Genomic DNA, 18,135 nt, shown 5'->3' with positions numbered 1-18,135 from the left:
CAGTGGCTGCAGTTTGGCTCCCATCACCCCCCATCCCACCCCACCTGGGTCCCCAAGCATCACCTCCAGGCTCCTGCTGTGTTCCCAAGGCTTTAATGGGGTGGAGAACCTGCTGGGCACTCACCACCTCTCAGCAAAGCTGGGAAGGTTGGGCGCCATCTTCTTTGGGATTCAGTCAGATGGGGAGAGGGGGTGCAAGGCCCAGCCTGTGTCCATGGAGGGCACCTGTAGCTTTGATCTGTCACTTTGATCTGTCCTTCGCCTCTTGTTTAAGAGCTGAGTAAAAGGTCCTTTTCTCCTTAAAAGCTTGTAGCAAACGAGGAAACCAGGAATTTACTCATTGGTCACCAAATTCAGACTCTCTTTTTGGAAAAGCCACCTGATGCTTGAGTATGTGGTCATGGTCCAGTTTGCAGCAGAGCTGAGTTAGTCTAGGAGCCCAGAATGTTTGCGTTCCTGACTCAAGGGGACCTGCTTTTGCAAAGCCAGCATTTTGCCATGCTAGCCTCTAGGGATCCCCAGCAAGTCTTTCTCTTTCTTGAACTGTTTTTATCTTTTTTTTTACAATAAAAAGAAGACTACTTTAAGGAAATCTCAGCACTGTGGAAGTGCTTAGTAGGGCACATAGAGCTCCTTGTGCTTAACAAAATGTGCATGCAGTGAGAAGAAGGGAAGGGAAGGGGAAGGGGAAAGGAAGGGAAGGGAAGGTTGTATGAAAGAAAACTCAAATGGTTTGCATGCATAATATTAACTGTATAAAGCCTTAGAATAGCTTTGTCACAATAAGCTGACCCCCAGGAAACAGGGTCTGTGGTGTTTTTTCCAAATTTTTGCAGACAAGCAATACCGAGTATTTTGAAGCTCCTAGAATGGTAAAACCATAAGCAATGGTAGTTATGAATAAGATTTTTAAAAGCAACCCACGTCCGGGAAGCACTGGCTGCTTTTGACAATCCCACATTCTGTTTTGTAGTAATGAGCAAGGAAAAGATCAGAGCTATGAATCAGCTGTAGGTTTACCTCAGCAAATTGAACAAGCTTTGCAAAGTATCAGGGGCCCAGATAACATCTGGTTCAAAAGCCAAATTCAACATCTCCAACAAAAATGCAACAAAAAAAATCATCGTGATGAAGTCTTAACAGAGCAGCAACATTTACACTGGAGATATACCATTTAAAATCCTACATCCTTATGGCTGGATTAGCTGAGATTGAAGGAGTCTAGAGAGGGGAAAGGAGGCTTGCTGGCATTGGTGCAGAGTATGGGTAGAGCAAGCACTGGCAAAAATAAAGCTAATTTAGCTCAGAGAGAAGAACTGGAGGTGATTTTTCTTGCATACTCCTGCACTGGATAGGGTAGGCAGAGGTTGTCCAAACTCTACTCCTACCCCTATGCCATCATTTGAAAGACAAGGGTTGGGACAAAGATCAAGACCAGAGTCAGCACAGGGAACAGGATTTCCACGGCCAGAGTGCAGGAGCAATTATAACTTGAGGGTCAAATTGTAGGATGACCGAATAATTTTGTGGTCATTAACGGTATCAGTAGGAATGCAAGCTGCAGTGATGATGCTCCCATACTGTGCTGAAATGGTGATTTTCCAGAGGCTGCTGGCCATGGCAGCATCCCCAGGGTGGGGATCACAGCGTCCCCAGGGTGCAGGGCTGGACTGCTTATTCTCTGAAACACTGTGGGATCAAAGATACTGGGTATATTTAATGCCAAAGGCTACAGGCTGAGGCACATGGAGATTTGAATTTGGGTCTGTTTTTCCAGATTATGTGATTGCCAGTCCTGCTTTTCTCTTCCTTCCCATTGCCAGTCAAGACTGATTGTGCACAGCATGCACCTGGGGCTGATCTGACTGCTCACAATGGGCAGGAAGAAAGAGGAGGTTGTAGCTGCAGGGCCATGTGTGGGTACAGAGCTGTGGGAAGCAGGGGATCTTTCACTGGCAGAAGGGGCAACTTGCCTGGTTGCTCCTGGGGCAATTGTTTTGAGGTAAGGGAAATGCTTTTTATGTGGAACTGACTTCTGGTTTAAAAAATGCAGTTTCAGCTTGGGGTTGGGGTTAACTGGAAGTCCAGGAGCCCCAAGATGGCCAGCGTATGCCTGTTCAGAGGAGTTACATGTGTAGGCAGTGTTGTATTTAAGAGGGTGTTGCACCAGCTCAGAATCAAAGCACCAAATCTCTTCAGTCACAAGCAAGGGATGGGACTGCAGGAAACTTTGCAGCCACTGGGAAAATGAGGGGAGTGCAGGGGTCATTTTGAGCTTGCAACAGTCAGTGCAGCCTGGCTGTAAGGAGGCAGTGGGTTGGCAGAGTCTTTGACTTGTTTCTCTTGTTCCCCTTGCATGTGAAAGTTGTGGGACAGTAACCTCTGCATAGGGCATGCATTTGTTGTGAAGGAAACCATGGCACAGTGAGCACTTCTTTTCCTACAAAATGGTCCAAGAACTTGTAAGAAATTTGCTAAAGGAGAGACACAGGATCTGCTGCCCAGCTGCTCCAGCAGCCAGCACTTCTCAGAGCAGGCCAGTGAAGCTGAGGCAGCAACATGGTGCCAGTGGGGTGTGTGTGCTTGTGTGGCTGCTGTTGTACGTGTGTGTGTGCGCACAGGGGTAACAGGATGAGGGGAGCCTGCCTCTCTGCTGGCATCAGACCTCACTGCTCACAGGATGAGCCCTGAGCCAGTTTGCTGGGGGATTGTTTTTGTCTAACTTCACTTTGTAGTTTGGCCTGCCATTCTGCCCTTGGGTTAAACAGAAAATTGGCCAGTGTCACTTGCAGAAGGGGGGCTTTAGCCTTTCTCAAAGGGTCATGTTGAGTTTGTTCAGTGGGTGAGAAAACTTTGACTCTCTAATGTACCCATTTAACTCCTTCCTTCCTTGACTTTTGCTTCTCTGTTCCCCTCTCACCTTTATGACCCTTATTATTTTTCCGTCCACAGCAAAACAGTTCACATCAAGGTAATTGATGATGAGGAGTATGAAAAAACCAAGAATTTCTTCATTGAGCTGATGAGCCCCCGCATGGTGGATATGAGTTTACAGAAAGGTGTAGTACTGGCCCTGCAGACTAACATTAACGTTCTTCTTTCCTCCTCTCTTCCATCTCCTTCCTCCTCCTCTCCTCCTCTTCCTCTGATGTCTCTCTGTCTCCAACTGCTCTGCCCTAAATACTGCTGTGCGCGCACACTGTGTCACATGGTACCCATGGGGTGGCATGGGGAGTGATGCTGGGGCTGCTGAGAGGCAAAGTGGTGAGGGGAGGAGAGAGAGCAGGATGGAGAGCAGTCCTGCTTGTCCATATTTCTGTGGTGACATGAGAGGAACCTTCTGCCATCCCCACTGGAGGGTCCAAACAAATTTTGTAGTGTCAGTGGGAAGATGCTGGCTAGAAACACATCCAGCATCTCAGGAGACCATTGCCCAGCCCTGGTCCTATGGGTTGTTCCAGTCAGACCTGTGTTAGAAAGAGATGGGAATCAAGGCCTGGCAGAGAAGCAGCTCTGTGACTTCTGAGAAGGTCTGGGCAAAGGCTGTGCAACCCCTGGTCTGGTTGCCACAGAGCAACTCTGGGAGCAGGAGCTGACGACAAGGAGGAGCTGATGTCCACTTTGGTTTGCCTGGGGGCTCACAGCATCTGTGTGCATTGCAGGGGTACTGGAGGGAGCCACATGAGCAGGCCTCAGGGAGAAGAGGCTAGCACTGCTCCAGTGCCCAGGGCATTTCCTTTTGAGCCTTGGAGGCATTGTCCCATTGTGTCCCCTGTGAGGTCCCAGCAAAGGTGTCCATCCCCTGGGAAGGCTTTGTCCTTATTTGGGGAACAGGAGAGGAGGATGAGGTAGATACTATCAAGGAGAGAAAGCAGTAAGATGTGCCATTTTAAAAATGGGAGTTAGAACCATCAGCTTCCCTTGCAGCTGGTGGAGTTGTAGCCACTGGCAGAGACCTACCTCACCCCACTGGGAAATGTGTCTCTCTCTTCTCCTCTGGTTCCTAGCCCAGAGTCCTTGCAAATTTATTATTAATCATGAGGGTATTATTACTGTATTTATTATTAATGGTAAGAAGAAATTGGTCTTCCAGCTAAAACACAGTGGGTAGCTCAGGGTGGTGGTCCCTGGCACTTTTCAGGCAGCCAGTACCCTTTCCATTACCATCTGACACTGAAAAAAATGCGCTGCAGAAGTCACCTTCCACTAACCATCAGCAAGGTCCTCCTCCCACTTTTCCCTCCCTCCTCACTCCCTTGCCAGCCCCCTCTGCCCTAACACCCCCGCTCCCGAGGAGCCGCTGCGAGGATGCCGTGTCCGACAGGCAGGCCAACGCACACCGCCCCAGCGGGAAGGGGCTGCGTGCCAGGAGCCCGTGCCGCCGCCGCTGCTGCTGCCGCCTCACCTCCAGCCAGCCGACCCGCTGTACACAGTTGTCTCTCTTGTTGTCCCTACAGGAAGACCATAAGGGTTAAGATAGTAGATGAGGAGGAATACGAAAGGCAGGAGAATTTCTTCATTGCCCTTGGTGAACCGCAATGGATGGAACGAGGAATATCAGGTGTGAGATCCTTTATGAAAAAAAATGAAAAAAAGAAAAAAAACCAGAATCAAGTATCCAAACCCCAAATCCAGAAAATATAACCTTCTTTCTCCTCCTTACCCTTCCTCCTTTTCTCCTCCTCCTGTAGAGGGATCGACTTTTACTCTTTGCCCTCCTGTATTCTTGCTCTTACCTGTTTCTGTGTGATCTCTGCCTTAAGAGCCTAGCTTACTTCTGATCCTCCTTTTGTGCAATGCTTGAGCCTTGGAGGCTGTGTTATTTTGATTGGGTTTCCTTGTCTTGATCTGTTTTTTGTTCTGAGCACACCTCTGCTGTTCTCCCTGCTCCTGCTTCTTTGCCAGGACTTTGGGGAATGCAAAAGGCAAGAGAAGGGTGTAATGCATGGCTGCCCCTTTCAGCTCCTCCTGTACTCCCTCCTGTCCTTCCCTCTGTTGTTGCCTCTAGTGGCATTACTTTGGTGCTCTTGGGTCCCTATGAAGCGTGGTGAAAAGCCCACAGGAGAAGAGGGAAGGTGTGAAGTAACTTGGCTTGCTTTTTTTGGGAAGTGGTTCTTCATGTCTTCCGTTTGAAAACCCCTTTAATGTGTCACAGACAATCACAGTCTGTCATGCAGAGGGTGTGAAGCTCTGCTGAGGTCCTACTTCATCAGCAGTGAGAGCCAAGATCTCCCAGCAGACCAGGATTCATAGTTGGAATAAACCCCGACTTATGGTTGTGTCTTGCCTCCATGCATCTTTGGCCTTGTCCTATATGGTTTGACCTCTTTCTCACTGAGTCTTGCCACTGGCTTCACTAGCTTTGGGGTGGCCTGGGAGGGCCAAGACTTAAACAGAGGCACTTTACAAAAGGGAATTCAAATCCACCTTCTGGGTGCCTGTTACAGAGTAGAGCCAGATGTGTGTGGCCACAGGCTTATTTCTGCTCTCAGGTGCTGCTGTCGGTGATGGGACACCTGGCAGCTGCCTGTGCACTGCACAGTACAGCTTTCCCTTGCTGAAACGTCTTCTGTCTCTTACCTCACCAGCACAGCAGCTGCCCTCTGGCCAGTCCAAGCACCCATACACAGCTCCATAGGATGTTCAGGATAGACACAGGTTACATTAGCATGTCAGTATCATATAGCAGCCGTGGACTTGTAAAATGTAAACCCATATTTTAATGCTGTCAGACTGCTTCCTGCAGCCCGTAGGCAATGAGGGATATCAGGTTTCACTTCGTCAAGCACAGGCCCTTGGCTTTCACCAAAGTCCAACTGCTCTTGAGCAGAAGCAGTGACCAACCTTGCCATATCCCATAGGAGTATGTCCCAGCAATCAGTTGCCCTCCAAGGTAAAGATGTGAGCATGGCTGCTCGGTAGAAGTTGTCTGGCCTCAGCTTGTAGCCACTAGTTATTTTACTGCTTTTTTCCCATCATATAAAAGAACTATATAGTGCCACAGCTTCCATGTAGGTATCTGCTCACTACACCCATGCAGTCCCTTCCCATCCATGAGTCCAGGAGGTCCAGGAGGAAAATCACAGGCCTCTGGCCTTCTGCTTACGCACTTGGCAGCTTGGAGCAACACCGTGAATTTTTTCTCAGCTGTCTGTTCTCTGTGAATCCTGAATCCTTTTCTAAACAATGAGCAGAATAAGGATACAGAGACAGAATTGGGCTGTTTCTATGAAGTCCCACATTTCTTTTACCTATACAGATTGTGTTGCACCTGGCTGAATAAGAAAAAGTGTTTGAAAAAAATCCAAATGGCCCCTGAAGTGGACCAGTTGTAAAACGTCCTCATTATTATTAGGACTACGAAGCCAGTTTGCTGTATCATGTATCTCTTATTTACATCAATATCAGCTGGAGTCAGTGTGACTGAGTTGCAACAGGCAGAGAGGAGATCAGAGCTGGACTAAAGTGATCTGCAGCACAGAGCCTGCGGGCCAGGAGGTGAGGGCACGCCCTTGGACCCTCTTTTGCCTGGAGGAAGTAAAGGATCATGCTAGGGAGGAGATGCAGGGCCCTGGTTGACCTCATTAGAGAAAAGTCAGAGTGAGAGCACCATGGTTTTAAAATCTAAGAGGCAGAAGATTAAACTGCATTTGTAAATGTTGCTGGCACAAGGTGGCACAGTCGCTACACTAATCCAGGGCATCTGGAAAGATCCCCAGCTCCATAGCGCTGCACATTGCGGCATCTCTGATGAGCCTACCTTGTGCCTGGTATGAAGAATGAGGAGCTATGTGAGGCTTTCCCATAGAGAGCATTGACAGTGATCAAGAGCAGACGCTGTGGCCAGCAGCTTCACGGAGTGCATGCATGAGCAGCTGGCTCCCGGCGGAGAGGAGGCAGCCCAGGCCGTGCACAGGCCGGCACATGCTCGGGCATCGTGCGACGTGCCATGTGGCTTGGGGAAGGGATGCTCATGCTGACTGCAGCACACGTGTTCCTGCCAGCATTGTGCAGGTGCTGCCATTGCCCCGCGCCCACAGACAGGGAAAATCCCACACCACAGTCCCCTAGCTTGGCCTTTGCTGGGGATTTGCTGTGGTGATGGATGTGCCCCCACGCGACTCACATGGCAAGGGCAAAGCACAGCTTCTGCCTCTCCTTGGGAGTTCAGGCCTGGTTGCTCTAGAGGTAGAGTCTCTGTGGGTTTTGGCTACCCATGCATTTGTTCCGTGTGCTGCAAAAGATGTGGGTTTCTTGACAATGTGTCCTTGTTTTGCTGTTACTCCCCATTTAGCTGTGTCACACTGAGCCTGTGTCTAAGGAGCTGTGGAACTGTTGATGTTCTCAGCTATTCACAGTGTCTTCAAAACCTCTTCTGGCTCCTCTGGAAGCAGGGTAGCGTTGGGTGCCTCAGATGAGTGGCAGTCGTGTTGGATGTAATCTGCAATCCAGGTCACTCAGAGACAGCCAGTTGTGCCTGCCCTGCCATAGCTTTGTTCTGAGGGCCTGTACCAGGCCCAGGACCTCTCCATGCAGAGGGCAGCTCCTAGCTGACCTTAGGGATACAAACTGTGTGGCAGTGATGAAATCAGGGGTGAAATGTTCCCTGAAGTGATGGCAGAGCTGATGACAGGGAGTAGTATGTGCTTTTCAAACCAGCTTGGGGCAGAGTTTGAGTGGTTTATTTTGAGATGCAGGACTTGGTCTGGAGCCTGGTGCTATTCAGACCCAGTGTGCTGTCCCTGAGGGTACCCACACTGCTGCAGGCTGCGGTGGCAGTGGTTCCTGACAGACATGCAGTGGAGGAGGATGGCAGGTGCGAGCAGGGCTTGCTACCACATGGTTGATTTGCATTGCTGTCTGTGCTGTCCTGTACACCTGCCAATATAAAGCAGTCACCTCCAGTCAAGGGAATTTCTCCTTAGCCCTAACCAGAGCTGTGGGGCACAGGGGTCTCCAGGAGGGTCTCTGTGAGGGTCAGAGCTCAGCATGAAATTCATCCTGTTGCTCTTGCTCTCTGCACTTGCTAGTACCTTACTGGAGGAAAAATCATCTCTACTCAGAAGTGTTTCTGTGGTGATCCAAACGCAAATGCCTGTCTTCAGGTTGACCAGGGCTTGCAGAATGCAGGACAGCCACTGATACAGCCTTTTAACAGAAACATTTTGCATCATCTGCAGATGCTGCTTCTCACTGTTCACCCCCAGTTACATCAGTGTCATGCTGCTTTGAGCCTTGGGACACTCAGTTGTTAATCCTTGCCGTAAGGAGAGCTGGCCACTTACTCCTGTTACATAAATGCTACATCTACTTTGTCTTGCAGGTTATCTGTTCTTTTTCACCAATCACTTTCTGCAGCTGGAGTTTTTCGAAGTCTTTCTGATCATCCAAACAAATCACATCAAGTAGTTTTACTATAGCAGCTCTTTTTGTTGACATGCTCCAATAATTCAAAGAGATGAGGACAGATCTGAGATTGGTATCTTGCCAGCCTGGCCTGTGATGACGACCAGTACTGACTCAGTAGTGGCATATCAGATGCACAGAGCACTGGCAAAGATGGCACTTGCTGCAAGCTTGTTATATTGAAATGAATGAGTAAAAAGAAATCAAAGAGAGAGACTCACATTCTTTGCTTAGCCAAGAAGGTAAATGTTGCTTTTCTTTATCCTGCTGGCAATTTCCCAGGTTTCCTGACTTTTTTATCCTCTCTGTTTCTAAAAAATTAATCTTCAAATCCTTCTTGTCTCACCTTTCCTCTATATGCACAGTCATGTAAACTGAATCCCTGTTTACTGAGCGCTGCAGGGTTTTGAAACCTCCCAGCACCTTGAACCACATTTCTGGACATCCTTTTTTCAGCACCTGTTTAAAGGGTTCCTGCAGTGAAACGAGTCTCTTCCTTTATGACAAGATGCTGTCTGTTGGTTTGACTCTCGCTCTCATGGCAACTCTGCTATTGTGTCAGCTCACAACTCAGAATGAGGATTTTGCTGCTGTTCCAGTAGGATTTTGGAGTAATACTTTCTTCACACATCAGCTTTCACACTTTTTCCATAGTCCTGGATTACAAGAGAAAAACTTGCTTTGTGTTCCCTGGATGAAGTTGCTCTTCTGCTTAAGTTGTGGCTAATCTTAAGTGCTGATACAGCCTGAATGGCAAGGGAGGCTACTCCGGGAGATTTCACTTGATTGCAGATAATGGTGAAAATAGCATTTGGAAAAATATGTTACATGAGGGTGACTGGGAATCAGCTTGTGAGAATTCAGCTCATGGGACAGTGGTGGAAGATTCAACCTCAGGGCTGATGCTTGAAGGCTGAGTCTTGAGGGTTATGTTTTGTAAAAGGGACTGACAACCTTCATGCAAAGTTTTGCTTCAGAAAGCATGTCTCCCACAAGATATGACTTTGCTGGATGTGGGAGTACAGATGGCTGGCAAACACTATTAACAGCTGGTTGGTATGCCCTGGCTTGGGAAGATTTTGTCTGAAGTTTTCTCAGCCCTGCCAGCACAGAGTCAACTGGTGCAGACAAATCTCATAGCGCATCTCCTTCTAATGGAGTGTCAGCACCTCTGATGGGAAAGCTTTGTGCCCGGGGGGAGGATGTGGCTGGGAGTCACAGAGGAAGGATTACACTGCAAAGAAGGAAGAATTCCCAGCTTAGATTGATCCATCAAGTTACCTATATCAAAATATCGATGGAATTATTTGACTTGGTACAAAGATCCATACCTGTTAAAGATAAGCTGTATTGCTACATGAGCACATGTGCTGCAGTTTTCTGAAGTGTGGACAGATACTAAGAAACTCCTTCTTCATCAACTCCCATCAGCTGCTGATGAGAATAGCAAAAAAATGTTAGATTGCTGTTACCTCATTCCCTCAAGATTTAATAATTTCCTCTCAGCTCTGTGATTAAGCTGAACGCTGCTGATTCTCCTGATGGAGAGGAGTCTCTTAGAGTCTGCAAAAGCTTTGCTATTGACTTCAATAATAATAGCATTCAAGTTAATGCTGCAAAATCTCTGCCTTGTTTAGCCTATAAAAAACCCCATGTTTACAGCTCTTCACAATCTATTAGGGAAACAGTTTGCTCACCTCAGTGAGCAAATCTGGAGGCAGAGCCTGTGGACAGTTTCATCTGGAAGATGGAGGATCCTTATCTCTTCGGGGAACTGAGCCTGTGTTTTATATGGTCACTTCTTGGTCACCTTTGAGTGGGCAGGGGATGGAGGCCGTGTGTTCGCTTTGCCTTGGCTTCCTGTGACTGCCCTGCTGTGCCACTGGGAGTCTCCTCAAAATTCATCCTCCCCTCCTTCATTTCAGCTCACTGTCTAAATCCCAGGCCTTTAACAAGGATCCTCTTATCTACACAGTGGCTTCTCTGAGTCTTTAGGGATACTGATTAGAAAAGATTTATGGTACTGAAGAATGAGTCCAGAATAAAGCATGCATCATAGTCTGTGAGGTAAAGAGCAGAGAAAAGTATTTCACTGTTTAGAAAAAGGTTAGGACATGCATTCAGTACATCAGGTTGCTGTAAACACAGGATTGCTGGATTGCTCATCTGCTTCAGTCCCAACCTTGGTTCCTCTTGGTTTAAGCTTTTTGGAGTTAAAGCAGGAGGGAATGAAATTCCTGATCTCTAACCCACACCAACATGCATGTCACAGCAGAGTCTGACCTCAAACTGTATCAAAAGCATGCAGATGAAATGGCTTATTAGTAAACAGATTTTTTAGCAGCTTTTTTAAATTCAGGTTTAGATTGTCCACTTTCAGGGGTGGCAGGGGAAGCAGAATTCATGCATGCAATTTTGACTTTACCTAGTCAAAACCAAGCCTTCAAGGCAGAGAAACCCCAGTGAAGGAGGAACTGAGATCCAGAGCTAAAGGCTCTCCTGGGTGCGTCAGCATCACAGCCCCCTTATCTGCAGGCACATGTGTTTGTCCACAATCACACCATGCAAGGGTTAGGTAAGGGATACTGGGGACTGCTATTTTGGATTTGGCTGCGGAGCTAATTTTAGCAGTTCCCTGTAAGAGTACACATCAAGCCTCTGAGACTACCTGAGATGCCAAGGGCAGTGAGGTGGCCTGGCTTGGCCCCATAAGGAGCGTGATGTGCAGAGCAGCAGTGCAGGAGAGGGAGAGGTGCCCTGGAGAGGACTGGAGGGATGCAGCCCAGGCTGGGGAGAGTGGAAGGAGGCTTGTGGGATGGGAACAGCACGGAGGCCATCAGTGAAGCTGGTACAGGTACAGCATCCCCAGATGGGCTGTCAGAAAACATTACAGGTCAGGGCTAAGGGCACATTAGCAGATGTGTGTGCAGGAAGAAAGCTGTAGTCCGTGAAATCATTTTCTTGCTTGCATGCACAGCATTCACTCAGAAATATAAAGATAAAATAATCCTTTGGCTTTCTGCATGCTGTATTCTTGATGTTTCATTCATAGCTTTATAGGCTTCTTCAAATATTCATGTATTATATCATAAGTGAAAGGGAGAAAAATTGTTCTTTTTCAGGCTCACAAGCAAATGGGGAAAAAAATAAACTCAAATCCCAGAGTAGTATAGTAACAGTTTTAAGAAACATGAGGAGCCAATGATTTTTTTAATAGCCACAGTAGCTTAGGGTCCCAGTAATATTTCATTATATTACATTTGAACACCAAATCGACCCATTGTACTGATGCTTGTAATTGCAAAAGGCAAATTAAATTTCTGCACATTGTCTGGAGAACCAGAAGACCATGGAATAGTAAGGAGGTCACATGACAGCAGGAACTGCAGCAGGACAGAGCTACAAGGAAACTCCAGATGCTACCAGGGGCAGTGATGAGCCTGTTGGAGACTCCAGGAGAGGTGCGTGGATGACAAGAGGTGGTGCAGGCAGAGCAAACATCCCATTGCATCTTGTGGCTCAGTGGCACTGTACTTAATGCAGAACATACTCATGAATGGTTTCCCTAAAGTTTTTGACTCTCAAAAGGAATTGACCCTGAAACAGAAGGGATGCTCAGCAAGGAGCCTCTCCATTTTACCTTCCTCTTTCACTGTGCCTCTACCTGCCCTCATGGACAAGGGAGATCTCTTGGATTGCCCACAGTACTTCCAGCTTGGGAGATGGCTTGGTGGATGAAGATCATGACTGGATCAGTGTCTCTCTGCAAACTGTTGGGAAAGCTGTGCCCATGCTTGCTGCTCAACAGAGCAAGGAAGTGACTGGGTGTCAGGACTCAGGATTAGTTTGCCTGGCTCTGCCATGGATGCGCTGTGCGACCTTTGATAAATTACTTAGGAAATCACTTTCAAATGGCACAGATACAATTGGGTGCATCTGTATAAAAGTCCTGCTTTTCAGAGGCTCGAACCAGCAAGTCGGGGAAAATTAGCACTTTTGGACTCCAGCCCACTTCTGAGTTTGCAAAATGTTCCCTTTAGCTTCTTTTTTTTTTTTTTTGGCTTGCTTCGCCATCTGTCAAATAGGGCTGTTAATACTGACTCAGTCTTTGTACAGAGTTTTAAGCTTCTGAGACTAAAAGTGCATGATAATAAGTGTTAGTAGTAATTACAATACTGTCATCACATGCAACTAAGTCTTCAAGGATTGGTTTGCTGTTTGAAAGACAAGTAGAAGTTAAAGCTAAGGTACAGACTTGGTGCTTGGCCCCTCTCAAAGGCCGTTTGAGGTTTTTTGCTATACGGACTCTGCTGTAGCTAGTTTGATACCTGGATGTAAGCTGTGGCTGTCTGTGGGTAACACTTAAGAGGGATCCAGTCAGATGTTTCTTTGTGACAGCTCTGGGGAGTGGGGAAATCACGAGAGGAGAGGGTCAAGGGGTCACTGCCCAAGGGGCTGAGCTGTGTCTGTATGGAAAGCCAGGGTCAGGTCATCCCTTGCAAGGACCTTCGCCCCTTTCTCCTCCTTTCCTCCCACCTCAAATCTCACAGGACCATGCAGTCACATGGCCTGTGTCCATGCAGCACTGTCAGGCAAACCAGCAGTTTGGAACAAAGAGAACCAGGAGGACTCAAGCAGTGATGCTTTACATGTGCCTATGCTCCTCTAGGCACCCTGACCCACTGAAAGTGGTACCTGTGGGATGTGGGATAGGTGTTGGTGAGCCAGGGCATCATCCTGAGGGATGATGCATGGCCATGTTACCCCCTGCCCCTATTGACACTGGAGGCTGCCTGTTTTATCAATGCCTCCTGATGCTGCTGACCTTGTTGAGCTGCCCATCAACCTTCTCTTCTCAGTACCTACAAGTTTATTGGGGGTCCTCAGTTGTGCCAAGCCCCGCCACAACCACACCTACCCGTTAAGCAGTGGCACCTCCCATGCCTTTGGGTCAGTTAGGGTTGTATCAGGCCCCAATGGCAAGAGTAACTGCCCTCCTTTGCCCCCTTTCCCTTTCCCTCCTTGCCACTTCCCCCCAGCTGCATCCCATCCTTCTGCCTTTGCTTGGGGGGAGGGGGTGACTTTGGGGAGCCAGTGCTCTGGTGCTCACTGGAGCACCCCAGTCTCTTCTCCATCGTGCTGCTGTGGTGTCTGCTCCCCAGCCTGTTCCCTACATGCAGCCCTTGTGAGCTCGCACACTGCCTTGCACCGTGTCCATTGCTCACTGACAGCCTTCATCTGCAAAACAGCTTTTCCCCATCAGATACTAACTTTTTCCCTTTTTTTCTTTTTTCTCTCTGTAATTCTCATGTTCTTCTCTCACCACAGCCCTACTGCTCACGCAAGGTAAGTGCTTTTTCTCCTTTCCTCTGGCTGCTCAGGCTCTCTTTTTGTCCCCTTTGGTCAGACCCCCATGTTTGTGTTTGCTGTGTTGTAGACAACCCTAGCTCATGGTGTTTGTGTCTAGCATGAACTAGTTAAGAGCAGTACAATTAAGAAAATAACAGCAATTGATTGACATCTAAGAGCGTTTCCCATATTCCAGATTTTTCCTTGCAGTTTGGGGGAAATGATCCAGACAGAGTTGCAAAGCAACACATACAGCTGTGCCTGGTCTGAAGCTGTGACTCGAGCCTCTCTTTAGGCAACTCTGGTGCTTGGGTTGTGCTGATGCACTGGGGAAGACAGGGATTTCTGGAGGGAGGTGGCATCCCTGCAGTGTGGGACAGTGTTGCCTGGGGTGGGCAAGGGTACAAGGTTGTGCAGGTGTCCCCTTCCCATGGAGGGTCACATGTCACCCCTCAGTGCCTTCACCCATGTGCTCTCCACCTCCCATCCTGGGGGGTCCCCAGGGTGTGCCCAGCGCCAGAGCAGTACTACCAGAATATGATCAGCACCAGCACCATCTCCCTCCTCACCCTCAGCTCTGGCTCTGCACTCTTCATCTCCTCTCCCTGTGTCAGGATTTCATGTGTATTAATACTGAGCCCCTCTTCCTTGCCTGAAATCCCCATTACACTGGTCTGTCTTTATCCCACTGTGGTGCAATGTACGCCTCCTGTATTGTCATTATTCCTTCAATTCCAGATGTGATTACTGTTGAATTTGCACTAAGAAGCATTTCTTGGAAGATAAGGGTGGGCATGCAGGGTGCAGAGAGGAGCTCAAAATCCCACAGGTTTGTGAGCAGAGCTGAAAACCAAAGCATTCATGATGCCTGAGCTGTGCTGCAAATCAAAGGAGCCACATCTGCCATGCAGGCTTCAGTCCTGCCCCTTTTTGGAGGATGCCAAATCTGCTGCACAGGGGGTGTCCTGAGCCCGTTGGCTATTGGACTAATTAGAAAATTGCTAGTGGCAGGCAGAAATCCCCAGTTCCCCAAATACCAGCTTAGGGTGTTTATGGAAAACTCCTCAGAATGGTTTGGATGGTTTCCTTTGTTACCTCTTCAGATCCAGGAGGACTAAAAATAAGTTGAGCACAGCCTGCTTCCCAGTAATTTCATTGCTTTAATTCAGTAGCTGCCTAATTTGATCAGAACCCTGGGAACCGAATAATTCCTATTAAAATAACATAACTTTCCTCCCTCTGTTGTGATCCAGCCTGATTGCTTTTGGCAGCCGTTATTGGAGAACTTGGTCACCAGCAATGAAAAGTTACTTTTCAGTTCATAAGGGAGAGCCTTCTGTCTGGTGAGGGGTCCCTGGGGTTCGCCCCTTGCTGAGCTGCCTCAGGGTGCCCTCTGTGCATGTGACGTGTGTTGGGCTCGCGGTGCTTGGCTCCCACATGTGCCTCAATCCAGCAGCAGGCCGGCAAGCAGGCACGTGCTGGAGTGTCACTCAGCAGCAATCACAGCTAATCAGCAGGGAGACAAGCAGCATCCTCGTTTAGTCCGTGTCATGTTAGATTTAGGTTACACAGGCGCGCGGGAATCTTTGTTTAAAAACTGCATTATTGAACGTTTCAGTGGAATCCGTCACTCCTGCACTTCGTCCCTTGCCTCCTGGAGCAGCTTGCACAGCTCTTCCTGGGCAGCATCCCATTCCTAGGGATGTGTCCCTGAGACTGCCCTGGCTCTCCTCTGCAGCCCTGTCCCCAGCCATGGCAACGCTTTGGCAGCCCCTGCAGGGCCAGCACCTGCACAGCCCCTGCTCACAGGAGTGATCCCTTCTCTTCACAAAAGGTGTGGGTGCCCTGATGGATGAGGCCAAGTGGCAATGCCTCTCTTGTCCCAGGAGTCCTTACCTGGGGTGAAATGAGGGATCCTGACTTCGGCCCCTCAGCCCTGCAGGGCCCTCCCAAGGAAAACAGTGCTGTGAATTTTACACAAGGTAATTAGGCAGGGCACAGGTTCTTCTCAGCATTTATTTCTTCCAAATGGGCTCTTTGAGCCAGATTTGCAAGTCCATGCAAAGCTTGGCCATGTGTCCAGCACCAACTGTTCAGGCTTCAGAATAGAATGGGGTAGCTGAGAGTCTGGGGTTTTTTTAACCTTCTGTTTTGACACTGGCAGTGTCAAAGAGTATACAGATCTCTCTGTATACTCTTTATACAGGAAAATACTTGATACCAAAGTGCATAGGTGTTCCAGTTGTCCCTGCCTTTGCCAGCAGTGGAAGATCTGTTCTGCAGGTCTTTCCAGCCTTTGCAAAAGTCACTGAAAGCCTGAGCACAGCCTTTGCTTGAAAGTTCTTGGGCTCAAGTGATCTAAATCTTTGAAGGGATGTGGAATTATCTAAATGGTAGATACTTCTGTATCATAATTTCTATATATTCATCCAGTTCAAAGAAAATATTTCTAAATATGTTTCTTTGTTTATGCATTAAAACTCCCATGTCCGCTTTGCACTGGGAAAGACTGGGGAACAGAGATGCCAATTGTCTGGCCAGTCGGGGGTGGTTATGTCAGCAGCAATCTCAAGGCAGAGCCAGGAGGGGAATAATGCTCAGTTCCCAGCTCTGTGCCTTAGCCTCCCTCTCATGAATGTGCAGCATTTCCCAGTTAGCATTAAGGAACACTGGGGCATGTATACAGGATGTATCATGTCTCAAAAATAGCTTTCAGGGCTAAGTAAGCAGATTCCTTACATTTTAGAAAGCAGCCCAGGCTGCCAGTGCTTGTATGTGTGCATGTGCTTCCATAAAGGGCATATCCATATGCTAATCTCCAAAGCCAGAGTGTCTTTTAGCCAGAAGTCTTCCCCACTTGTGACTGACAGCTTGACAGTGCTCTGGAGAGAGGAACTCATTCATGCTCACTATTTACTTTGTTTAACCAGGATTATATCATATTAAGCCCCAACAAAAAAAACAAGATCCCATTTTAATTGTTGTTTTAATTTCTTCCTAGCAGCACAGTCCCCAAAAGGGGTGACCTTCATGCAGATATATGACCACTCCAGAAATGGATGGAGACAAGATTAACTCGAGGAGTGTGAAATGGCCTTCACAGCAATCTTTCTTGAATACATTGCTGGTTTTAATCCAATTTATTCAGCAAGTGTCAGGGAATACAAACTGGTCTGTGGTTGTTTGGTAGTCTTGCAGCATTGCCTAGGTGATGAGTATCTACCTCTTTGATGGTGTTACAGGGCCTTCCCATTGCCCTGTTTCAGCTCAAAAGATGCAGGGGCCAGATTACACCATAGAAATGGTCTTTATCTAACTTTGATTTATAATGTGTCCAGGAAGCTACAGGCAATGTCTAGTTCCCATTTGATTCCCCCCAGTCTGAAGGTGGTTGAGCGGGCAAGCAATGCATGATGTGGGAGCCCAGTTCAGTGCTCCCCTTTCCCTGTAAGAAATATAAGGAGGAGGGGATATGCTTACAGTATTTCGAGCCCAAGAAATGGCCTCTCATGTGCTGGTCTGAAAGCGCTTTGCAGATCACTGCAGCTCAAGTCCTGGGATGGCCCTGCAGGCATAAGTTGAGAGAGACAGACTGAGACAGACATGGGGTGAAAGCTGAGCAGTGAGCATGGCAGGGACATGCCCAGGGCTGCAGAGCACAGCAGTGGCAGGACCATAACCAGGAGCTGCTGAGCCTCCTTGTCTGTCATAGCTTTAAAGGTCTGAACAAAGCAGAATGAGAGCATGGAGTGGTTTATCTAAAAACCTCTCCTTGTTCCTTTCCTAGTGGGTATCAGCTGTGGCCGTTGCTACAGCCCAAGCAAAAGCGGACTTCATCCTCATTCCTCCCATCCAGGCTTTGATTTTACCAGACCTGTTGTCTCACCTGCTTGTAGCATATTCTCTCTGACCCATTGGCTCCCTGGCACCAGGAGCAGGGTACCTTGGTGCAGCAGCTGGCACAGCAGCCCCAGCTTGCCTGGGCTCAGCAGCCTATGTGTGCTCCTGCAGCCCAGAGAGGTTCCTAACACTCAATGGTAGCACATACCTAGGTGCCAGAGCAGGTAGGGTCTAGGGGACCCCTCTCTGCCCACCTTATTCTTCCCAAGGAGGAGATGGAGGCAGTCCAGAAGGTCCTGGCAAGCTCTGTTCTCGATAGGCACAGCCAGACCTTATCAGGCTTATTTGGAGTTGACAGCAGGGAGTCCAGGGTGCAATCCGCATTGAAAAGTAGGTACTGATGCAGATACAAACAGAAATCAGGCTAGCTAATAATTAAGCTGCAGCTTGGCAGCATTCACCTTGACAGACTTGACCTTGCAAATTAAATATCTGTCTCCCAACACACACACCCCCCATCCTCACTGGTTTATTTGTCTT

General features: G+C 48.2%; 1 protein-coding gene across 5 annotated transcripts in view; it reads left to right on the top strand.

Annotated features, from left to right (window-relative positions):
• Window positions 1-18,135, top strand: part of SLC8A3 (solute carrier family 8 member A3) — a 113,976-nt gene that overhangs the window by 87,252 nt on the left and 8,589 nt on the right. For 2 of the 5 annotated variants that reach the window (XM_048307190.1, XM_048307188.1), the window contains 2 exons: window positions 2,953-3,059; window positions 13,735-13,752. In XM_048307190.1, coding sequence (XP_048163147.1) covers window positions 2,953-3,059; window positions 13,735-13,752 — 125 coding nt within the window. Of the gene's footprint in view, window positions 1-2,952; window positions 3,060-4,457; window positions 4,562-13,734; window positions 13,753-18,135 lie in introns of all 5 variants that reach the window. The other 3 variants (XM_048307192.1, XM_048307189.1, XM_048307193.1) reach the window with 2 other exon arrangements.

The sequence above is a fragment of the Corvus hawaiiensis genome, chromosome 6 (genome assembly GCF_020740725.1).
Source record: "Corvus hawaiiensis isolate bCorHaw1 chromosome 6, bCorHaw1.pri.cur, whole genome shotgun sequence".
NCBI classification, from domain to species: Eukaryota; Metazoa; Chordata; class Aves; order Passeriformes; family Corvidae; genus Corvus; species Corvus hawaiiensis.
This window is presented reverse-complemented; position numbering and strand designations above follow the sequence as displayed.